The sequence below is a fragment of the Schistocerca nitens genome, chromosome 9 (assembly GCF_023898315.1).
Source record: "Schistocerca nitens isolate TAMUIC-IGC-003100 chromosome 9, iqSchNite1.1, whole genome shotgun sequence".
In the NCBI taxonomy this organism is placed as follows: Eukaryota; Metazoa; Arthropoda; class Insecta; order Orthoptera; family Acrididae; genus Schistocerca; species Schistocerca nitens.
Genome location: NC_064622.1, coordinates 388,266,762 through 388,292,750, shown reverse-complemented (window position 1 = coordinate 388,292,750; position 25,989 = coordinate 388,266,762). Strand labels below are relative to the sequence as shown.

Below are 25,989 nucleotides of genomic sequence, written 5' to 3'. Positions count from 1 at the left end.
GGCCGAGTAACTACCATGAGCCACAGTGAAATGCGTGGCGGTCCCAGTATTTAAGAGGCAAAGGTCGAAATAAGACAGTAAAGTTTTAACATCTCTTTCTCAGCCGGTAAGCAAAGTGTCATCCCACAAAGCGTTATGGGCATTAAAATCTCCCAAAAGTAGGAAAGTTTTAGGGAGTTGATCAATCGGTGCAGCTAATACATTCAGGGGTACTGCACCATATGGAGAAAGATATACATAGTTATTTCCTGTGTCATCCTTGTTCTGACAGCCACAGCTTAGAGAGGGGTTTCAAGGGGCACAGTGTCAGTCTAGACTAAGTTTAGGACATAACACAAACTCCACAAGACACTCCATTATAGTCGCTACGGTTCCTGTAATATCCCTTATGGCCACGGAGGGCATGGGTCCGCACTGCCGGGAACCAGGTTTCCTGGAGGGCAACGCAGATAGCAGATGTACAGTTTAACAGTTACCGTAGCTCAGTCAGGCAGTGAAAAAACCTCCGCAATTCCACTGGAGGATGACGTCATTGTTAGACTGGGAGGACTTCACTGGCTCAGTCTCCAGGACTGATGACAAGCATGAAGCCCTATGACCAGCTGCTTTTGGGCTCTCCAGCCACTGGCGGGTGTCATTTTTCCCACTACATGGGAAGTTAGTGACCCAAAGGACCCTTCGTAGCGAGAGAAGCCAAAGAAGACTTACGCTCCTCCGACATAGAAGTGGGGACTGACATCTGCGATGGTTGGGGGGGACTGCTCCCGAAGTAGGAGGTGCAGGAGCAACAGGGAGGGAAATGCCCCCACCATCAAGGGGGCAGGTGTAATCTTCCAGCTCTGAGAGGTGACGTGGGTTGGCGGAGCTGATGGTGCCAGAACTGTTGTAGCGGCGGCATAAGACGATGTCATACGCATAGGATGCAGGGGTTCAAATTTTCTCTTAGCCTCAGTGTACGTCAGTCGGTTCAGGGTCTTGTGCTCCATGACTTTCCTTTCTTTCTGGTGAAACCTGCAGTCTGGCGGGCAAGGCGAATGGTGCTCTCTGAAGTTGACACAGACGGGAGGCGAGTATTGGGATGTGATGGGCGTCCATTATCTCGACATGTGATGCTGGAAGTACAGCGGGAAGACATATGGCCGAACTTCCAGCACTTAAAGCACTGCATCGTGGGAGGGATATAGGGCTTACATCACAGCAGTAGACCATCACATTGACCTTCTCGGGCAATGTATCACCCTCACAGGCCAAGATGAAGGCACTGGTGGCAACCTGATTATCCCTTGGACCCTGGTGGACACACCAGACGAAATGTACACCTCGCCACTCTAAATTGGCGCACAGCTCATCGTCAGACTGCAAAAGATGGCCCCTGTCAAATATGAAACCCTGGACCATATTTAAGCTCTTATGGGGCATGATGGTTACAGAAACATCCCCCAGCTTGTCAAGGCGAGTAACTCCTGTGACTGGGCAGAGGATGCTGTTTTGATCAAGACTGACCCAGATCTCATTTTGGACAAGCCCTCCACCTCCCCAAACTTGTACTTTAAATGCTCAACAAAAAAACTGAGGCTTCGTTGTCATGAAAGATTCCCCATCAGCTCTCAAACATACAACGTACCAGGGCAAAAAATATCCACAGCCATCCTTAGCCTGACATTCCTCCCATTGTGTGGTCAGGGAGGGGAACGATTAGGGATTGTGCTTCTGTGAGCTGAATTGAGCTCGTGATCGCTTAGAGACTGCTGGTGTATCACCACCAGCAAGATGTGATGGACTACGCTTCATCATGTGTCATCCGCCCTGATGCCACCCACTCTGACCAGGGGCCCTCCCCATGGGCACCACCTAGCCGCAACAAAGGCCACCTGGCAGGATGGCCACTGCCAGGAGTCCCGATGCCCCAGGGGGATGGGCATCTACCCCCTGGCATACGTGGGGAGTTAACAGCGCAAGCATCAGCAGAGCGATCCTTGTGTGGCCAGGGGGCTACAACCAACAGGGTACATGGCCTACCCAACCACAACAGACTGGCTTCCGTGCTGGATATCAGGTGCAAAGAAGTCCATGGTCATCGTCTATGCAGAAAGCGACACTGCATAGTGCTTGGTGGAAAACGCACCCAGGAAGGTGTTCTCGCCCAAGAGATGGAGAATGGGCGGGATTGCAATGCGACGACGAGAAAGTGAGCTAAAGATCTCAATGCCCCATGTACAGCATCCTCCCCAAATTGGCTCGCTCTTCGGGAAAATTTTGAAGAATGGAAGTCAAACTCTACAGAGGACCATCACATAGGGCCAAAATGTGAGAGACTCCTTTTAATTGCCTCTTATGACAGGCAGGAATACCTCGGGCCTATTCAAATCGCTGGACCCGCAGGGAGAGATGGGGTTTAGGTTCGCATAGATGACTCTTATTGCTCTGAACAATCCCGCTTTAAAAATTGCTCTTTCACCTGGAGTCTCTTGAATGCTATTAAATAATCCACTGATGGGTGGCACTTGTGCCATTGAAGCACCCTGTGGCATTGCCCGATACCTGTGGCTATATCTTCAGACCACCATGGCACTGGCGGTCATTGGGATGAGGCAGAGGAGTAGGGGATTGTTCCTGCCACAGTATGAGTAAGAGTACCGACATTATCTTGTAACACTTCATCGATATCTGCTGCACAACTGGCTGCAAAAGTGGCTGTAAAGAGAAAGCCTGCCAGTCAGGTTTCTGAAGCAAGCAACATGAAGATGTTCGAAATGTCTTTGAGTGGAGAGGGAGAGAACGATAGAAACATGGCCATTGTCACAGTGATCGCCATGAACACGCAACTGAATGATGGGTAAGAAACTCATGCTGCAAATTGTGAGATCAACAGCTGAGTATGTTCCATGAGCTGCACTGAAATGAGCAGGCAGACATCCAGTTCTGAAAGAAAGTTTTCTAGTACCCAGCCTCTATCAGACAGTGTCACTGCCCCCACAGAGAATTATGGGCATTAAAGTCCCCCCAAGAGTGGATGGGGGTGAGGTACCTGTTCCACCAACTCTAACAGCTCATGATAACTGAAAGATCTGTCTGGGGGTAGATAAACATTACAGATTGTCGTCTGTACTGACAGGTAGACACTAACAGCAACAGCTTCTAGTTCAGTGTTAAAGCGCACTTGCCCACAGAAAATATCAGTGTATGGGGTATAAATCCCATCGGAATCCCTCTTGACACTAACATGATTGGTATACTCGGGTTTGTAGTTTTTCAGAGCAGAGAATGTGCTGCCATAAATTGGGCTTCCTGAATTGCTCTGCCAATTACAGAATAAGTAGTCAGTAAATGACAGAGATTGGTAAGATGGCAATAATAGCCATTACAGTTCCACTGAAGGAACATCAAAGTGAGGTCTGAGAAAGTAGCAAATGGAAAAGATGGATGTGGTTACTTCACTACCAGGTTGCAGTCCACCTGATCGTGTTATACATTGTCAAGGTGCATACACTCAACCTTTGCTGGGGCAAGGAGCGGAACATCTGAAGCCTCAGAAAGTAGTTTGTCTTTCTGCTAATCCTTCTTACCCTTGTGAGACTCCGATTTCTGTGAAGATTTCCCCATTTTATCTTCTGGAGCAAAGAGAACTGTACTTTTCTTCAGTCTACAGCCTGTTGTTGCTGGTCTTTGTCTTGAGAGTGGGGCACCCTGACAGGTGTCCTCATCCCAGACAACGCCAGAACATGACTAGGCATCTCTGGCTGCACCGATGGTGTGGGAACCACTGGTGCCGCAGGGGTAGAGGGCATTGGAGCTGATATTCCCTCCCCCAAATGTAGGGCTGGCCCTGAAATACTATCAGGGCCATGGGGTGTAGTGCAAAATCTCATCATGCGCGTTGTGGACTGTGACACAACAGTCTCAAAATTTGAGTATGTATCAGTCAGATTAAGGCTTTCAAACTTTTTCTTTACATCTTGACAAGACAAGCTGTCAAAGTGTTTTATACTCTTGAATTTTCATCTCCCTCTTAAACACTGAACACTGTGGTGAACGAGGAGTGTATAGTTCTGGACAATTGACACACTGAGGGGGTTGATCACAATGCCTGCCCTCATGGGATGTCCATCCACATGCCCAACACACAGCCTCATTAGAACAAGGGAAGAACATGTGTCTCAACCTCTGGCACCTAAAACATCTCATTGGAGGAGGAAAATAAGACCTGACATCACACCTATAAACCATGACTTTAACCTTCTCAAGCAAAATGTTGCTGTTGAAGGCCAGGAAAAAAACACCAGTGTCCACTGAATTAACTTTGGATCCTTTATGGACCAAGCGAACATAGTGGACTCTACATATGCAGCTCTTTATCCGATTTATAACGTTAGGTCCCGATAGAAGAGCAAGCAAGAAAAAAAATTCCCAGAATTCCCAGTTAAAAACACGCTTTTTCCCAGCTGAAAATTAATTTTTTCTATGTCAAATGACAATATGCTTTCCCTCAGAGTTGCAAAACGTATCAATCCTTTGAATAGTGAAGGCATTCTACACCGCATAGAACTTCCTGTATTTTAGGAAACAAAAAAACAAAACAAAAAACACTTTTTGTGGAGATCTTTGATGCACAGCAATGTTTACAAAGCATATTTTTGTATTACTGAAGTATAATGCAAATTCCATCTAATACAGCAAATAACTTCCGAAGCTCTGAAATATAGGTAGCGATGCAATTGTGTCAGCCAATTATAGCTCATATCACGTGATCTCACCAGCAAATGACAGCAAATATTCAGAGCTACAGGACATATGATGTAGTCAGCCAATAGCAACATCACTGTTAAGTAGTGCGAAGTAGTTTAATTAATATGCACACACATAGATACAAAGAAATCAAAGCATTCACATGTAATATTTATAGTGCGAAGTAGTTTAATTAATATGCACACACATAGGTACAAAGAAATCAAAGCATTCACATATAATACTTATCATCAGAAAGTTTTTTTCTGTTTTTCTCAAAGGAGTAGTTAGGCAGAATCCTCAGAGCACAGCTTAAATCGCAGTAGCTGAATATTTGTGATGAACAGATTATAAATTTCACTGCTTTGCACTGAACACTTCACAGGTTACCTGGCTGAATACCTTTTCTGTCAAGCACCTACTTTTGATTTTAAAAAAAGCCAATTATGTGCGAAATGACCGACGTCATCTCACTGACACTGATAAACTCGAGGATGCGATCGGCTGAGCGTGTGTCATCTGCTGAAAGGGAAGATATATCAGGCAACAGCTGTAAACGGGCATGTAGCGGAGTAAAATAGGGGCATTGGAGTAAAGGGTGTCTCACCGTCCACAGTTTAGAGCAGTGGGGACAAAGCGGGGGAGGATCACCACTTAAAAGATGTTGATGGCTAAAAAGACAGTGCCCTACCTGGAGTCTAGTGAAAATTATCTCCTCCCAACAGCGAGTTCGGGAGGAAGAGGTCCAAGCACAGGGAAGAGCTTTCACATCTTGCAATTTATTATTGGGAAGTGTATACCAGTGTGCATGCCATAAAAGAGAAACACAATGACATAAAACACTCCGTAGATCGGTGAAGGGAACCATGCGAACAGCAGGCTGAGGAAGAGAGACTGCAGCCTTGGCCACCATATTGGCCACCTCGTTTCCATGGATATCAACGTGTCCTGGGATCCAGAGGAACGCCACAGACACCCCCCAAGTTGAGCAAATGGAGGCAGTCCAGAATCCGGTGGACCAGAGGGTGGACAGGGTAAAGAGCTTGGAGACTGAAGAGAGAGCTGAGAGAATCTGAGCATATAGTATACTGTATCCGCTGATGTATTGGACAGCCTGAAGAACAGCGCAAAGCTCCGCAGTAAAGACCGAACACTGGTCGGGAAGCCGAAACCTATCAGGGGTGTCGCCAACAATATACGCACTCCCAACGCCAAACGATGTTTTGGAGCCGTCAGTGTAAATAAATGTGACATCCTTCATTTGCGTGCATAGAGCAGCAAATGCCCGAAGATAAACGAGAGAAGGAGTACCATCCTTGGTAAGCTGAGAAAGGTCACTGAGCAGGCAGGTCCGGGGGCGGAGCCAAAAGCAGTGCTGTTCCCCCAGTTGTCAAGAACGTTTTAGGAAAGTGGAAAGAAAGAGAACGTAGCAGTTGACAGAAGTGGACTCCCAGTGGCAGTAGAGAGGAAAGGCAGCCTGCATACCCTAAATACAAGGAGGCGTCTAAAAATAGGTCATGGGCCGGATTAGCAGGCATGGAAGACAGATGGATAGCATAACGACTCAGAAGGACAGCTCATCGATTGGACAACAGAGGTTCAGCAGTCTCAGCATAAAGGCTTTCCACAGGGCTGGTGTAAAAAGCTCCACATACTAAACACAATCCACAGTGGTGGACAAGTCGAGACACCGAACAATAGACGGCCGAGCAGAGGATTAAACTATGCTTCCATAGTCCAACGTCGAGCGCACTAAGGCGCGATAAAGGTGGAGAAGGACCACTTGGTCCGCTCCCCAGGAGGTACCATTCAGAACATGGAGGGTGTTGATGGATCACAGATAGCAAGCCGAAAGATAGGAAACATGGGAGGACCAGCACAGTTTTCTGTCAAACGTAAGTCCCAAGAATTTAGTGACATCCGCGAACGGAAGGTCGCCAGGGCCTAGATGAAGGGAAGGCAGAAGAAACTCCATAAGACCCAAAAACTGACACAAATGGTCTTACTGAAAGAAAGCGGAAGCTGGTTTTGATGCTCCAAGAGTGAAGGCAATCGAGATATCCTTGAAGACGTCATTCAAGAAGGCTGGTCTGCTGAGAGCTGTAGTAGATCACAAAATCGTCCACAAAGAGGGAGCCCGATACATTGGAAAGGAGACAATCCATAACTGGATTTATGGCGATGGCAAACAGTACAACACTTCGCACGGAGCCCTGGGGCACCCCGTTTTCTTGGGAGAAAGTACGGTAGAGAGTAGTGTTCACCCGCACTTTAAATGTGCACTCTGTCATAAATTCACGAATAAAAAGGCGTAGCCGACTTCGGAGAACAGTGTGCGGAGGATGCCTGTCCAACAGGTATCGTATGCTCTCTCCAGATCAAAAAATATTGCTACCATTTGGCGTTACCTGAGAAAATTGTTCATGATATAAGTGGGGAGAGCAACAAGATGGTCAACTGCAGAACGATGCTTTCGGGAACTGCATTGGGCAAGTGTTAAAGGCTTCAGGAATCCAGCCACCAGGCTAAACGGCAATTCACCATACACTCCAAAACCTTACATACACTACTCCTGATAGAAATGGAACGATAGCTAGAGGGGAGATGTTGGTCCTTTCCAGGTTTCGGAACAGGAACGACAATAGCTTCCCGCCATCTCCTGGGTAAAGTACTGTCGGTCCAAATTCGATTATAAAGGCGAAGGACGGAATGCAGACTATGGTATGATAAATGCAGCAACACTTGGACGTGGACACCATTCAATCCTGGGGCAGAAGAGCGAGAAGAAGAGAGTGCGTGTTAGAGTTCTCGCACGAAGAAAACAGTATTATAGCTTTCGCTATTTTGAGAGGAGAAAGCAAGAGGTCGCACTGCTGCTGCACATTTCTTTGGGAGAAAGGCTGGTGGGTAATTCGAAGAGCTCGAAATCTTAGGAAAGTGTTGACCCAATGAGTTAGAAATTGCGACTGGGTCCACTAAGGTATCATGCACGAGAGTGAGCACAGAGATCGGGGAGAAACTAGATGTGCCAGATAACTGTCGAATTCGACTCCAAACTTCTGAGGAGGGAGTGAAGGTGTTAAAAGAGCTAGTAAAGAAGTCCCAGCTTGTCTTCTTGCTATCACGGATGAAGCGACTGCATCGCACACGTAACTGCTTATAGCGGATACAGTTGGCCAAAGTAGGATAGTGGCGGAAAACGCGAAGGGCATGTCTCTGCTCGCGTATTGCATCACAGCATGCCTCATTCCACCAAGGAACTGGGGGGTACCGGGCCAAATCGCAGGCGCGAGGTATTGAACGTTCCGGGGCTGTAAGAATAACTTTTGTAACGTGAGTGACCTGATCGTCGACGCTAGGAAAGTGACGGTCATCGAATGTCGCTAAAGACAAAAAAAGTGTCCAATTGGCTTGTGCAAACTTATAGTGTCTTGGGCACATAGATGGCAGTTGTGGTTGCAATCGAAGGACACATGGAAAATGGTCACTCGAGTGTGTATCAGCATGAGAAAACCATTCAAAGCGCCAAGCTAGCTGAACAGCTAGAGAAATTTGTCATGGAGACTGACAAAAATGTAGGCTCCCCAGTGTTGAGGCAAACAAGATCCACTTGGTGAAAGAGGTCAATCAATAGTGAGCCTCGCATACTAGGATGCGGAGATCCCCAAAGTGGGTAGTGGGCATTGAAGTCCCCAACCAGCAAATAGGCGGGCAGGAGCTGACCAAGGAGATGAAACAGATCAGCTCTTGCTATCGGTGTGAACAATAAAATGAGATGGTGTATCCAGAAAGGGAAAGACTGACAGCAACAGCTTGGAAGGAACTGTTTAAGGGGATTGGATGATAATGGACAGTATCATGGAGAAGAATCATAAGTCCCCCGTGTGCTGGAGTGCCATCAACAGAGGGGGGATCATACCGGACTGACTGGAAATAAGTGAAAACAAAGCAATCATGGGGACGCAGCTTTGTTTCCTGAAGACAGAAGATGACTGGCGAGTAGGATCGTAAGAGGATCAGCAATTCATCCCAATTGGCTCTAATGCTGTGGATACTCCAATGGATAATTGACATAGGGTGGACAGAAAAAGGGAAGAATCTTACTACAGTTGCTCTCAACTCAACGACTGCTGAGAGCCAGCGGCCGACAGTGTGGAACAGCATTCAGCAAAAGGCAGAAGATCCTGATCCATACGTTGTTCAGGGGCAGCTCCTGCCACCAGTGATCAGCCAGTTGATCGGCCACCAGCAGTGTGCCTTGGCAACACAGAAGACGGTCGAGAGAGGTTACCACCAGGTGGCACTGTAGATGAGACATGCCATGGCAGAGAAGGAGAGGAACTTGGTTTCTTATGAGCCTTCTTGGAAACAGGACATTGAGATGAGGGAGGAATCGATGGTTGTTGTGTCTGATTTTGGGGCTCCTGATTTAGCAGGAGCCGATGAAGGGTGAGCCATAGAGTGAGCAGGTGATAGTGGGGAGGTTGAACGGATGATCTTTGCACTGGCCGATCTGACGACCATGGCACTAAAGGTGAGATCACAACTCTGCATGGCTGCCTCCTTAGTAGGCCGAGCAGATGCAAGGACAGTGCTATATTTACTTGCTGGAGGCACAGTGGGCTTTCGACTGGCGAATAACCTATGAGCAGCAAATGTACACATCTTTTCCTTCACTCTGATTTCCTGAATAAGCCATTCATCTTTGAAAATAGGGCAATCTCTAGAGGAAGCAGTGTGGTCACCCATACAGTTGATGCAACAAGGGGATGGAGATGGACAAGCACCCTCATTGGCATCCTTGCCACACGATGGATGGAAATGCCATAGGATTGTAAGCCCCTGCATTAAAATCACTGTTCCTGAGTGTTGAGACAGCCATGTCAGCACAGACACCATTAAGTTTGATCCATTTCAATGCGAATCAACCGCCCTGATAGCACTCATTCCGATCACAGGCTCTTCCCCTGAACACCACCCCATCAAAGCAAAGGCCACCTGGTACCGTACCAGTTGCCTGAAGCCCTGGGAAGTTGATAGGCACCTGCTCCTTCGCTGTCACAGGGAGGTTACAGCTCAGGCAACTACACTGCAATCCCTGTATTGTTAGGGGGCTACCACTGGGAGGGTACATAACAACCCCATCACGACGGACAGGCTTCTGCTTCATCCACTTGATTGGTAGGTGCAAAAGATAACAGTGCATGGTGGAGAGTTAATGCACCACATTAAGATGTCCTTCCCCAAATGGCCTGCACTTCTGTAAAATTGGGAAAGTGAAGGTCAAACCTATAATGGGGACCAGAACTTAAAAAGCCGAAAAAGGTGATGGAAAAAGCATTATAAAAAAAGGTAAGGTAGCAAAAACCTTTGGAAGTCCAACATATGGCCAGAATACCATGATAAAAATACAACCAAATAAAAATACTCCTATTAGTCATCTTTTATGGTAGGCAAGGATGGAGTGTGGGTCAATTCTAGCCCCCAACACCACAGTGGGATGGAGAGATATCTTTCCACCAAATATGTTGGGGTTGTTGATATATTTAATCCAATGTTTAGTTTTTTAAAGATGGTGTGATTGTTTTGCATCTTGATAGGTAAATGTGTACCTCTCATTAAGATTACATTTTACCGTTACTGATTATTTCACACTGGGCATACTGAAGAAGTTATTCAAACAGCACAGCAACCCTACCCCTTTGCATGCTGTAAGTAAGTTTTGTCTTTCCAATGGAAGTTACAGCCTTCAACAGAAGAGTATCAGCATCATAGAACAGAGTTGCCTGTAAGCAAACACATGTAGCATCCCCTGTTTCACAAACTTTAATAAAGTAAAGACTGCAACTGTTTCTTGAGGAGAAAAAAATGAAGGGAATAAAGGTAATTAAAGAGAAACCCAAAATGAACCAAAAGACTCTAAGGCAATACAACCAATCTCCCACAGATTATCCATTTCCTAAAATATCTAGCATTTAGGTTAGTGCCTCAGGTATACATAAGTGAACAATTTGGCATCAGAACTGTGTCTTCTGGTGCAGATCCTACTTTTTCATTAACAAGTTACAAAAGTACTGAAAGTTCTATTCAGTGTCAAGTAAAGGCATTTAATATCATCTTTAACCTCATCTATTGTTTTCTGTGATATGGTATTATAATGTTAATAATAATAATAATAATAATAATAATAATAATAACAGTAACACCAGTATCTGAAGCTACAGACAGTAATATCAATATTTAATCTCATAAGTGACCGATAACGATAAGTAACAAGGACCATTAACTTTTACTTTTTTTTGTTTTTTTGGCATGACTGAGCATATGTTTTTGGGTTTCCACTCTAAATGAAAATCTGATGTTCACAAACAGTGTTCTGTCAACTAATATACACATATCAAAAACAGTTTCGCATCACCTCGGTTCTGAGAGTTCCGGAACCTGTACAGAAAACTGTCAAATCCACCCTTTTTATTGTTTATGAAAACCATACATTGCATGTTGTACCACCGCACAGCGAGACCTTCAGAGGTGGTGATCCAGATTGCTGTTCACACCGATACCTCTAATACCCAGTAGTACGTCCTCTTGCACTGATGCACGCCTGTATTCGTTGTGGCATACTATTCACAAGTTCATCAAGGCACTGTTGGTCCAGATTGTCCCACTCCTCAACGGCAATTTGGCGTAGATCCCTCAGAATGGTTGGTGGGTCACGTCATCCATAAACAGCCCTTTTCAGTCTATCCCAGGCATGTTTGAAAGGGTTCATGTGTGGAAAACATGCTAGCCACTCTAGTCGAGTGATGTCGTTATCCTGAAGAAAGTCAATCACAAGATGTGGACAATGGGGGCAGAAATTGTCGTCCATGAAGACAAATGCCTCACCAATATGCTACCAATATGGTTGCACTATTGGTCGGAGGATGGCATTGAATCCATAGGTAGCGGTCATCCACTGCAGTAGTAACCCTTGGGCAGCCTGAGCGAGGCATGTCACAGACAGTTCCTGTCTCTCTGTATCTCCTCCATGTCTGAACAACATCGCTTAGGTCCAGTCCGAGATATCTGGACACTTCTTTTGTTGAGAGCCCTTCCTGGCACACAGTAACAATGTGGACACGATCAAACCGCAGTATTGAAAGTCTAGGCATGGCTGAACTGCAGACAACAGGAGCTATGTACCTCCTTCCTGATGGAATGAATGGAACGGATCAGCTGTCGGACCCCCCTCTGTCTAATAGGTGCTGCTCATACATGGTTGTTGACATCTTTGGGCCGGTTTAGTGACATCTCTTAACAGTCAAAAGGACTATGTCTGTGATACAATATCCATAGTCAACACCTATCTTCAGGAGTTCTGGGAACCGGGGTGATGCAAAACTTTTTTTGATGTGTGTATTTGTGTCCCTGAAGTACTGCAAGAGACGATATTTGTGTACTCATTGACTGGACGTCATTTAAAACTGTAATGTGCAGTTTTGTCTGACTCTTACTTACACTTTGAATATCACATCCAAAATGCCCTATGATGTGCATTTGTTTTTCTATACTTTTACTTTTCTATGCAATTCAAATTACCAGTTGTTGTTGTTGTGGTCTTCAGTCCTGAGACTGGTTTGATGCAGCTCTCCATGCTACTCTGTCCTGTGCAAGCTTCTTCATCTCCCAGTACCTATTGCAACCTACATCCTTCTGAATCTGCTTAACGTATTCATCTCTTGGTCTCCCTATACGATTTTTACCCTCCACGCTGCCCTCCAATGCTAAATTTGTGATCCCTTGATGCCTCAGAAGATGCCCTACCAACTGGTCCCTTCTTCTTGTCGATATGTGCCACAAACTCCACTTCTCCCCAATTCTATTCAATACCTCCTCATTAGTTACGTAATCTACCCATCTAATCTTCAGCATTCTTCTGTAGCACCATGTTTCGAAAGCTTCTATTCTCTTCCTGTCCAAACTATTTATCGTCCACATTTCACTTCCATACATGGCTACACTCCATACAAATACTTTCAGAAACGACTTCCTGACACTTAAATCGATACTCGATGTTAACAAATTTCTCTTCTTCAGAAACACTTCCCTTGCCATTGCCAGTCTACATTTTATATCTTCTCTACTTCGACCATCATCAGTTATTTAGCTCCCCAAATAGCAAAACTCATTTACTACTTTAAGTGTCTCATTTCCTAATCTAATTCCCTCAGCATTACCCGACTTAATTCGACTACATTCCATTATCCTCATTTTGCTTTTGTTGATGTTCATCTTATATCCTCGTTTCATGACACTGTCCATTCCGTTCAACTGCTCTTCCAAGTCCTTTGCTGTCTCTGACAGAATTACAATGTCATCGGCGAACCTCAAAGTTTTTATTTCTTCTCCATGGATTTTTATAACTACTCCGAATTTTTCTTTTATTTTATTTACTGCTTCCTCAATATACTGATTGAATTACATCGGGGAGAGGCTACAACCCTGTCTCACTCCCTTCCCAACCACTGCTTCCCTTTCATGCCCCTCAACTCTTATAACTGCCTCTGAAAAAGCTGCAAAAAGGTGGGAATTTAAGGAGATGAGACCTGGATAAACTGACTAAACCAGAGGTTGTACAGAGTTTCAGGGAGAGCATAACTGAACAATTGACACGAATGGGGGAAAGAAATACAGTAGAAGAAGAATGGGTAGCTTTGAGGGATGTAGTAGTGAAGGCAGCAGAGGATCAAGTAGGTAAAAAGACGAGGGCTAGTAGAAATCCTTGGGTGACGGAAGAAATATTAAAACTTCCTGGCAGATTAAAACTGTGTGCCTGATCGAGACTCGAACTCGGGACCTTTGCCTTTCGCGGGCAAGTGCTCTAACCGAGCTACCGAAGCACGACTCACGCCCGGTACTCACAGCTTTACTTCTGCCAGTACCTCGTCTCCTACCTTCCAAACTTTACAGAAGCTCTCCTGCGAACCATGCAGAACTAGCACTCCTGAAAGAAAGGATATTGCGGAGACATGGCTTAGCCACAGCCTGGGGGATGTTTCCAGAATGAGATTTTCACTCTGCAGCGGAGTGTGCGCTGATATGAAGTTTCATATCAGCGCACACTCTGCTGCAGAGTGAAAATCTCATTCTGGAAGAAATATTGAATTTAATTGACGAAAGGAGAAAATATAAAAATGCAGTAAATGAAGCAGGCAAAAAGGAATACAAACGTCTCAAAAATGAGACTGACAGGAAGTGAAAAATGGCTCAGCAGGGATGGCAAGAGGACAAATGTAAGGCTGTTGTGGCTTATCTCATTGGGGTAAGATAGATACTGCCTACAGGAACATTGAAGAGACCTTTGGAGAAAAGAGAACCACTTGTATGAATATCAAGAACACAGATGGAAACCCAGTTCTACATAAAGAAGGGAAAGCAGAATGGTGGAAGGAGTATATAGAGGGTCTATACAAGGGCGATGTACTTGAGGACAATATTATGGAAATTGAAGAGGATGTAGATCAAGATGAAATGGGAGATATGATACTGCGTGAAGAGTTTGACACAGCACTGAAAGACCTAAGTCGAAACAAGGCCCCGGGAGCAGACAACATTCCATTAGAACTACTGACAGCCTTGGGAGAGCCAGCTATCACAAAAATCTACCATCTGGTAAGCAAGATATATGAGACAGGCGAAATACCCTCAGACTTCAAGAAGAATACAATAATTCCAATCCCAAAGAAAGCAGGTGTTAACAGGTGTGAAATTTACTGAACTATCAGCTTATAAGTCACAGCTGCAAAATACAGACATGAATTCTGTTCAGTCATATGGAAAAACCGGTAGAAGCCAACCTCGGGGAATATTAGTTTGGATTCCGACAAAATGTTGACTTAACCTTAGAAGATAGCTTAAGGAAAGGCAAACCTACGTTTCTAGTGTTTGTAGACTTAGAGAAAGCTCTTGACAATGTTGACTGGAATACTCTCAAATTCTGAAGGTGGCGGTGGTAAAATACAGGGAAAGAAAGGCTATTTACAATTTGTACAGAAACCATGTGGCAGTTATAAGAGTCGAGGAACATGAAAGGGAAGCAGTGGTTGGGAAGGGAGTGAGACAGGGTTGTAGCCTCTCCTCTATGTTATTCAATCTGTATATTGAGCAAGCAGTAAAGGAAACAAAAGAAAAATTCGGAGTAGGTGTTAAAATCCATGGAGAAGAATTAAAAACTTTGAGGTTTGCCGATGACATTGTAATTCTGTCAGAGACAGAAAGACTAGGAAGAGCAGTTGAATGGAATGGACAGTGTCTTGAAACGAGGATATAAGATGATCATCAACAAAAGCAAAATGAGGATAATGGAATGTAGTCAAATTAAGTCGGCTGATGCTGAGGGAATTAGATTAGGAAATGAGACACTTGAAGTAGTAAAGGAGTTTTGCTATTTGGGGAGCAAAATAACATGATGGTTGAAGTAGAGAGGATATAAAATGTAAACTGGCAATGGCAAGGAAAGAGTTTCTGAAGAAGAGAAATTTGTTAACATCGAGTATAGATTTAAGGGTAAGGAAGTCGTTTCTGAAAGTATTTGTATGGAGTGTAGCCATGTATGAAGTGAAACATGGACTATAAATAGTTTGAACAAGAAGAGAATAGAAGCTTTCGAAACATGGTGCTACAGAAGAATACTGAATATTAGATGGGTAGATCACATAACTAATGACGAGGTATTGAACAGAATTGGGGAGAAGGGGAGTTTGTGGCACAACTTGACAAGAAGAAGGGATCGCTTGGTAGGACATGTTCTGAGGCATCAAGGGATCACCAGTTTAGTATTGGAGGGCAGCGTACAGGGTAAAAATCGTAGAGGGAGACCAAGAGATGAATACACTAAGAAGATTCAGAAGGATGTAGGCTGCAGCAGGTACTGGGAGATGAAGAAGCTTGCACAGAATAGAGTAGCATGGAGAGCTGCATCAAACCAGTCTCAGGACTGAAGACCACAACAACATAGATACATCATTGACAATGCTTCACAATCTTACAGTGAGCACACGGAAAACCACCATATGCAGCACCTGAAGGTGATTTCTAGTTGCCAAAAGATTATGAGCAAAAATAGAATATGGCTGGAAATTAAAACATACCACCGAGAAGCTGTATATTTGCCTTCCTGTAATACAGAGTCCAAATACGTCCACATATTGAAAACCATAATTTTATTCACATAGGGAAGTGATAACAGGAATTATGGTGCATGCTGCCAATAATGAATAACTCTACTTTCAACAATGGCACTATTGCTCATCTCCAAAATATTTACAATTATGTACCAAATATGAGAGGTCCAAGAAGAAACCATAAACTGGTGAATACATAATACAAGCACTATGGAGCCTTCCAACAGCTTAGATGTGAATATTAACGGTTGTATGTTTGTTACAGTTTTAATAATCATGGTAAACACTAAAATAAAAAAAGTCAAAAAAGAAATGTAAGAGATAAACTGCCTATTTATAATTAAACTTATGATTTTTTCCCTTCTTTGCTCAATGTGAAGTGATACTTTGGACAACCAGCACACTAATATAATGTAAATACCACTTTTCACAAAAATATAAACTTGAAAAAAGTTTAACATTGTGGATGATGTGGCAGCCAATGTTGCTTCACTAGCTGCAGGGGGGCTCTACCTCCCACAACAACTCTAACACTGAAGTTGTAGAGTATTATAGTTAAGTGTTAAACCTGAAAATTCAGTACTTTGATAGTGGCTGGCTAATTATCCGTAAGCACTTGGGATAGTGAGGTAGACAACCTGAGAGAGTGCCACAGATCGACCAGCAGGGCACACTTACCAAGAACGTGTGGTATCACCAGTAGACTACCACACAGCTGCAGTGAGGAGCAACTTATGGGTGAGTCTCATGTGGCCAATGCATAGATGGCACAACACAATGGCATCTTTCCGTGAGGCCTGGAAAGATGTGTGCCACGCCTTAGTGGACCCCTTAATCACTCTTAACTTGTTTTGGGTCATAGTATCCTGTCATTCCAATTCCCATAGCCTCAAAATATCGCAGTGTAATCATAAGTCTGGGCCTGGTATTCTGATGTCAAGTTGATCTCCTGTAGTAGCGTCTTTAGAGAGATGGTGGGCAAGTTCATTTCCTGGAATGCCTATGTGGCTTGGCGTCCGGATGAAGGTCACTGTCTTTCCAGAGCTTCAGAGTTCAACCAATAGGTCATGGATGTTGGCGAGCACATGATTTTTGGCGTAGCACAATGATATGCCTTTTAAGCAGCTCATGAAGTCACTACAGACTAGAAAGTGGCAAGGGATTTAAAGTACCGCAAAGCCCGAGATATCGCAACCAACTCTGCAGTGTATAGACTGCAAAACAATCTGTACAGAGTAGTTCTCAGGTCCCCTTACATGTGCGAAAGTGTAACCAACCAGGTCATTGATTTTCACTCCATCTGTGTAGATGCATACCGAATGAGAATAATTGTGGAAGATCGAACAAGACAGATGTTGGAGAAGGGTAGGATCAGAGGTCCATCTGTATCACAAGACAGGATACAGACAATGGGAGGGGGAGTGGGGGGGGGGGGGAGTGGGGGGGGGAGTGGGGGGTTGAGAGGGAACCCTAGGAACACAGACTAAAGGAGGCTGTTGGAGGCCCTTCAAAAGAGTATCAACTTGGATCCCAGCAGTCCTACCCAGTTTAGGGTGATGTGCAAACACACTGAACTGTTGGCTGTGGAACAGAATTGGGTGACATAGGTAAGTATGCATCTGACAGACTGTGACAGTGTTATTAGTCAAAAGCTGCTGTCATCTAGCCCACAGCAGTGGGACACCATACGGAAGTCCTCTGTTGCCAAGAGTATGCCAGTGTGGTGAACAGGGTTGATCAAGCTCAGTATGGATTGTGCTGCTGACACATAGGCAAACACATCCACAGTGCAAACACGATAAAACCAGTACTTTGTAAAATCTCAAAAGAACTATGCAGTCCGCACCCCACAATGAGCTACTAAGAAAACTGAGAGCATTTAGCTTCTTCGTGCAAGTTGCCTTGAGCCAATAGATATGTGGCAGCCAAGTTAGCTTGTTATCAAATAAAATATGTATGACTTAAAAAGTTTCAGTGACTTCAAGTAATTGGTCACTAAGATAAATTTCTGGATGTGGATGCACAGTCTGGAGTCAGCAAAAATTCACAACTCATGATTTTGCGGGCAGCCCACCGAAGTTGGCACTCAGCGATGTGCAGTTATGCAGAGGCGTATTACAGGCAGAGATCATCCACATACAATGACAAAGAGACTGGCGTTCACTGCTTTTTACGACGATATTGATGGTGACAGGGAACAGCATTACGCTCAGAGCTGATCCAGAGGTACTCCACATTCCTGTAGATATTGGTTGCTGGGAACTGAATGTATATGGACCCAAAATAGTCGGAAAGAAAGGAAATTCTGGACAAAAATGGGTAAATTGCCCCATAAACGCCACCCATGCAGTGTAGACAGAAAGTGATGTTGCCATGTTGTGTGGTATGCATTCTGTAGATCAAAGAACACAGTAATCAGCTGTTGGCAATGCACGAAAACATTGTGCGATGCAGATTTCAGATGAACCAGGTGATTTGTGGTGGACCAGAAAGCCCGAAATCCGCTATGGAATCGTGATATATGCCCTCCAGCTTCAAGGCAGCAACAAAGGTGGCAGTTGACCATTTATTTGAATGAAATTACAATGAAATCCAGACCATTAGCTGATTACAGGCATTGATAAATATCAACATGGACAGTGGAAAATGTGTGCCCTGACTGGGACTCGAACCTGTGATCTCCTAGTTACATGGCACGCATTCTACCCGACTGAGCCACCACGGACACAGATGGCAATGCGACTGCAGGGTCATCTCTGGCATGCTCTCCTATGAGACCACACTTCCAACTTACTGTCCACACACACTACATCTGTAGTGCCCCTGCCCACCACTCATTACTCACAGCAGTCATTCTACCGATTCCCGTAAAAGTTTGAGTAATATGAGTGTACCTACACTGAAGAAGATCACTGGCTGGAATCTATATGAAGATGGTATCTGTTCTTTCTGACATGTCCAAAAGAACAGATACCATCTTCATACAGATAAGGCTTACCAGCCAATGATCTTCTTCAGTGTAGGTACACTCACATTACTCTAACTCTTACGTGAATAGGTAGATAGACTGCAGCGAATGATGAGTATAGTGGGCAGGGGCACTACAAACATAGTGTGTGGACAGTAAGATGGAAATGTGGGTCTCACGGGGAGTGTGCCAGAGATAAGTCCCTGCACTATCATCTGTGTCCTCAGTGGCTCAGTCAGATAGTGTGTCTGCCATGTAAGCAGGAAATCCCGGGTTCGAGTCCCGGATGGGGCACACATTTTCAACTGTCTCCGTTGATATTTATCAACACCTGTAAGCAGCTAATGGTCTGGATTTCATTGTAATTTCAATCTTCAAGAGAAGCAAGGTCACCAATGCTAACTGTTCTTTCAGACACATTCGAAAGAACCATCTTCGTATTCATATATTTATTTGAATGGTTTATACAGCCATTTCGTCAATAAGGTTGGCCAGTATTTAGTTAAAATATGTGGGTCTTTTCTCAGTTGCAGGACAGGAATAATAATACCTTCCCACCAATGAGAGGAAAATTCTTATTTCTGCCATATACAATTAACAATTTCTAGGATATTTTTCAGACTGTTTGCAAGAAGACATTTGAGCATTTGGTTGTGGCATTTGTCACGTCCAGAGCCATACCTCGACACACTGCCAAAGCAATGCGAAATTCTTATCCACTAAAAGGGGCATTGTATAATAGAAAGCCGTGTGCATGGAAAGACAGCAGGTGGCACTCAGTAAGGTGTTTCGAAGTCAGGAAATGAGGATGATAATTACTGCAAGCAGACACTTCAGCAAAGTGAGCCGCTGAACAGTTTGCAAGTACTGTGGGATTGGTGCAGATGTTAACATTGATAATAAATGGAAATGCCAGTTTTCACAAAAATATAAATTGAAAAAAAGTTTTACAAGGATAATGTCGCAGCCAATGTTGTTGTACCACAAATATGGGTTTATGTTACAGCAGATGAAGAATATGGTACAGAGCTTTCAATAGTAGAGTAATAAGGAGCTACAGGCAGACAAAAGCTAAGCCAAAAGTAACAGAAGTCATTGTACACCAAAATTCAGACGGGTGGCTTTTATTATGCACACCAAACTCAATTCCTTTTATTATAACTGAAGAAATATATATTCATAAACAATACGAAATAAGGTATAATAAATTTGGTAGAATAAAACATAAATTTGCTAATAAACAAGAGGACATAAATATGAGATGTTTGTCTAAACATGAAATTGTGCTTCTTCTGTCTATTCTTGGTGAAATATTTTATACATTATGAATGGAAACACACACGAGACATGTGTAATATTTTACAATATATATTATTTATTTTACAAACTGGTTTTTTACTGTTACACCATCATTAGGTACAAAGATAAACATGCACACTAAAATTTTTGTTAAGCTCAAAGATTTTAAACTAGTGGATCAACTGAATATCTTGGTTTCAAAAGATGACAATTGTCAATGTTTGGTTTGGGACTAAAACAAGAGGAATTAATTCTGAGAAAATGAAATGTAAGGTTATTTAACTTAGATAACATGTGACACATTAAATATTGAAATACATAACAAATTAAAACAATTTTTCTGAAAAGAACATACACTGAACAACAATAGGTCCTATATCACAAATACATAAGATATGCTAGTCTGCAGGTAAGGGAAGCAGCTGTGATTGTACAAATAAAACAAAAATAATTCAGCAGGGTGAGTGAAATTATAGTAACTAAAATAATGGAAACAAAAATGGGAAATGTGAATACAAAGAGTCATTTACAACATGGTCTGGATGGGATTACAAGTAGTATCTGCAGTTAGAGGTGGCAAGTAAGGGAGCTGTGTCTGGTCATTCAGTACCAATCTTTGACAAATGGGTATATGTTTATTAATTTCCATTACTTCAAGGTAGTTTATCTTCCTTCCTTTATGGATGTGACATAAGAGCTCATGTTGCACCTCGTTACTATGGTCTTCTTTAAGCAGGTGGCTTGTGAAAATAGATAGTCTCTTTTTCTACAGTTTCCAACTTCTACAGTTTTCCTTCAGGCAGGTGCACATTGTCCTGGCAGACTGACCTGTATAGAATTTGTCGCAAGTACAAATGATTTTGTATATTCCACTCCTTTCTGGTGCTGAAGTGCACTCTTCACTATTGCACAAAATTGGACATCAGTGCTGTGTGCAGAAATTATGTTTTGAAGTTCCTGGATTTAAGCTTTCTGGCAACATTAAGAGAGACTTTTCCTAAACATGGATTTGTGCACTATTTATTGCAGTCTTGAAGTGGTGTGTTGAGAACAGGGTAATCTTACGTTGCATTTTCACTGAAATAATTCCTTTTGTTTTAGTCCTATATCAAACATTGACAACTGTCATCTTCAGAAACTGAGATACTCTGTAGATCCACTATAAAGTCTCTGATCCTACAAACATTTCAATGCCACACCTTTACCTTTGTACCTGGAAAAGCTGAAAACCAGTTTGTAAAATAAATAATAAATATTGTAGAATATTACACCAGTGTCGCATGTGTTTTCATTCACAATAAAACTATGCAATGAACATACAGACTTACCTCTCCCGAGTGGATCTAGCGATGGCAGTACCCTTGAAGAGGAAGAAACACTTGGTTTAGCTGTTGTCCTTCCAAAAAGATCTTCTTCCTCATCGTCTTCAAACAATGACTTGCTTCCTTTAGACAAAGCCTGCTTCGTTCCACTGCCTTTACTCTCAGTAACAGATGCAGTGGTCTTTGAACTGACAGTCTTCTTCTCCAAAGAATGAGGCATTGATGAGAAAAGGTCATCAGTTTCTGGACTATCATCACCAAATAAACTAGAATTTTCACCTGTTCTGATTTTGATACTTTTCTCTTTCACTTTACCATTAGAGTGTTTATGGGATGTCCTAGCATCTTTTTTACTACTTGCAGAAAACAAATGATCACTTCCATCATCATTTAACACTGACAACCCCCCAGCAGGAATTTTTGGAACCGAGTCTATGCTTTTTTCTGAACTTATCTTCTCACTCGATACCGCAATGTGATCACTCTGTGAATCATTGATTGAATCACCCTCTGTGGTTAATTGTGTGCCTATACGGTCTTTCCTCACATTTTCTGTAATTTTTACTGTTGATGACATTCTTCCTGTTTCCTCTGACGTCCATAAGGAACTTGAAAAGAGTCCACCATCTGACGACAGTACTGGGACACTGTTGTTTCCAAACAAATCAGTTTGGGCAGCATCTGAATAGTTATCTGATTTGGCTGAAGGGAACAAATCCTCTTCCACACTGCTGAATAAATCTTCTAATTTATTAATTTTCATACTCTTTCCCACATCTTTCTCAGCAGCAGTTCCCTTTTGTGCATCTGGGAATAACGTCCTAGGAGGAGCTTCTGCATTAGTCGCTTGAAACAAGTCATTTTCTCCAGTGTCAACTACTGTGGATTGTATTATTTCACTATGTGTGTCATGATTTTCAGTAAGTGTGCTCTTTCCAGAAACGCTCTTTGGAGTAGAGGCTGGGAAAAAACTTTCTTCTCTGTCTACTGAACTGGAAATGAAAAGGTCAGCCAGAAGCCCACTTGTGGACTGAGAAGAATCACTAACAACTGACTCCACTGGCAAATCAGCCTTTTGAGAAAATTGTGGCACTTCTGTGGGTGAAAGTATTGGTGCTGCTCTAAACAGATCATTTCCGTCGCTGTAGTCAGATGGCAAGTCACTGGGAACTCCAAACATATCTTCCTCATCCGTGGAAGGAGACAGGAGGCTGCTTCCAGCTGCTGGAGGATTTGGCATTGCAGATATTTTCGTTGGTGCCTCATATTGGTCTGCTTCAATATTCTTGCTCTTTGGTTCCTCTGATGATGCCTGCACACCGTGTTTGTCTGGCTGCTGAATTGCTGATGCTGGTGACGGTACAGTCTCCTCTGCCATATTATCTTGACTTATTACAGCTGAGGCACGTAAAGCCTCATGTCTGGCATGCCGACTCTGTGGTCTGCGTTTAACTTGGATCTTCACTCGTTCCTGCAATTAACATGAGAAATCACATGCAACACTATTTCTTCTAGATGAGAGTTTATTCAAATAACTGACACATAAGATTAAATGTCAAGGCACATCAATTAACTACAATCATTATTTACAAACCTGACATATGAATGATAGGTAGACCAATGAAGTTTTGTTAGATTCCCAGAGATAAGGTAAGAAAAGAGAAAGATTACAACACCTCATGGAAGGTGGGCAGATGACATTAAGATTGAAAAATGTGAAAGGCAATATGAACTCACGTAGCCAAAGACTGCAATGTATGGAAAAGTTTGAAGATAACCTCTACGAAACTGAAGAAGCAGTCATTTAGCCAGCCAAGTACATGTGAAAGCATACAAGAGATTTTATCTTGGAAAAGCTTCTCATTAGGACCAAAAAGCAGTGACGTGTAGTACGCCATTGGGCAAAAATGTATAATCTGTGATGGCTTTGGAGGGGGAAAAAAATATCTGTGTTTGCCACGTAAAGATGTGAAGTTAGTATTAGTTAACTGCAGAATTATTATGTGCAAAGTTTCAGTAAACATACCAGAAAGATTGGCTGGACATAATTGCTGGCAACATATTTATTGCTATCTGATGCACACGCATTCAGAATACAAGATAATCTCACTGAGATAACTGTCAATGATTGATCAAAAGTAGCAGTTATTAATGTCGAACAAAAACTTTGCTCTCCCTCTACGACTTTGACCCTCCATGCTTCCCTCCAATACTAATTTGGTGATCCCTTGATGCCTCAGAACATGTCCTACCAACCGATCCCTTCTTCTAATCAAGTTGTGCCACAAATTCCTCTTCTCCCCAGTTCTATTCAGTACCTCCTCATTAGTTATGTGATCTACCCATCTAATCTTCAGCATTCTTCTGTAGCACCACATTTCTATTCTCTTCTTGTCTAAACTATTTATCGTGCCATGTTTCACTTCCATACATGGCTACACTCCATACAAATACTTTCAGAAATGTCTTCCTGACACTTAAATCTATACTTGATGTTAACAAATTTCTCTTTTTCAGAAACACTTTCCTTGCCATTACCAGTCTACATTTTATATCCTCTGTACTTCGACCATCATCAGTTATTTTGCTCCCCAAATAGCAAAACTCCTTTACTACTTTAAGTGTCTCATTTCCTAATCTAATACCGTCAACATCACCCGACTTAATTTGACTACATTCCATTATCCTCGTTTTGCTTTAGTTGATGTTCATCTTATATCCTCGTTTCAAGACACTGTCCATTCCGTTCAACTGCTCTTCCAGGTCCTTTGCTGATCTGACAGAATTACAATGTCATCGGCAAACCTCAAAGTTTTTATTTCTTCTCCATGAATTTTAATTCCTACTCTGAATTTTTCTTTTGTTTCCTTCATTGCTTGCTCAATATACAGACTGAAGAACACCAGGGATAGGCTACAACTGTCTCACTACCTTCCCAATCACTGCTTCCCTTTCATGCCCCTCAACTCTTATAACTGCCATCTGGTTTCTGTACAAATTGTAAATAGCCTTTCACTCCATGTATTTGACCCCTGCCATCTTCTTCAGAATTTGAAAGAGAGTATTTCAGACAACAATGTCAAAAGCTTTCTCTAAGTCTACAAACACTAGAAACTTAGGTTTGCCTTTCCTTAATCTATCTTCTAGGGTTAAGTCATAGGGGAAATATTGTCTTGCATGTTCCAACATTTCGACGGAATCCAAACTGATGTTCCCCGAGGTCGGCCTCTACCAGTTTTTCCATTCGTCTGTACAGAATTCGTGCCTGTATTTTGCAGCCCTGACTTATTAAACTGATAGTTTGGTAAATTTCACATCTGTTAACACCTGCTTTCTTTGGGATTGGAATTATTATATTCTTCTTGAAGTCTGGGGGTATTTCGCCTGTCTCATATATCTTGCTTACCAGATGGTAGATTTTTGTGATAGCTGGCTCTCCCAAGGCTGTCAGTAGTGCTAATGGAATGTTGTCTACTCCCGGGGCCTTGTTTCGACTTAGGTCTTTCAGTGCTGTGTCAAACTCCTCACGCAGTATCATATCTCCCATTTCATCTTGATCTACATCCTCTTCAGTTTCCATAATATTGTCCTCAAGTACATCGCCCTTGTATAGACCCTCTATATACTCCTTCCACCATTCTGCTTTCTCTTCTTTGTTTAGAACTGGGTTTCCATCTGAGCTCTTGATATTCATACAAGTGGTTCTCTTTTCTCCTAAGGTCTCTTTAATGTTCCTGTAGGCAGTATCTATCTTTCCTCTAGTGAGCAATTAAATTCAATATTTCTTCCGTCACCCAAGGATTTCTACTAGCCCTCGTCTTTTTACCTACTTGATCCTCTGCTGCCTTCACTACTTCATCCCTCAAAGCTACCCATTCTTCTTCTACTGTATTTCTTTCCCCCATTCTTGTCAATTGTTCAGTTATGCTCTCCCTGAAACTCTGTACAACCTCTGGTTTAGTCAGTTTATCCAGGTCCAATCTCCTTAAATTCTACCTTTTTCCAGTTTCTTCAGTTTTAATCTAAAGTTCATAACCAACAGATTGTGGTCAGAGTCCACATCTGCCCCTGGAAATGTCTTACAATTTAAAACCTGGTTCCTAAATCTCTGTCTACCCATTATATAATCCATGTGAAATCTTGCAAATTCTCCAAGCCTCTTCCACGAATACAACATTCTGTCATGATTCTTAAACCAAGTGTTAGCTATGATTAAGTTACACTCTGTGCAAAATTTTACCCCCATTCCGTATTCATCTACTACTTTTCCTTCTCTTCCTTTTCCTACTATCAAATTCCACTCCCTCATGACTATTATATTTTCATCTTCCTTCACTATCTGAATAATTTCTTTTATCGCATCATAGATTTCTTCAATCTCTTCATCACCTGCCGAGCTATTTGGCATATAAACTATTACTACTGTGGTACATGTGGGCTTCGTATCTATACTGGCTACAATAATGGATTCACTGTGCTGTTCAAAGTAGCTTACCCCGCTCCTATTTTT

At 42.8% G+C, this 25,989-nt stretch overlaps 1 protein-coding gene across 1 annotated transcript in view; it reads right to left on the bottom strand.

Moving 5' to 3' along the window:
- Positions 1-25,989, bottom strand: part of LOC126203691 (WASH complex subunit 2) — a 194,312-nt gene that overhangs the window by 27,519 nt on the left and 140,804 nt on the right. Inside the window, exon 15 of the mRNA XM_049938060.1 lies at positions 21,486-22,950. Coding sequence (XP_049794017.1) covers positions 21,486-22,950 — 1,465 coding nt within the window. The remainder of the gene's footprint in view (positions 1-21,485; positions 22,951-25,989) is intronic.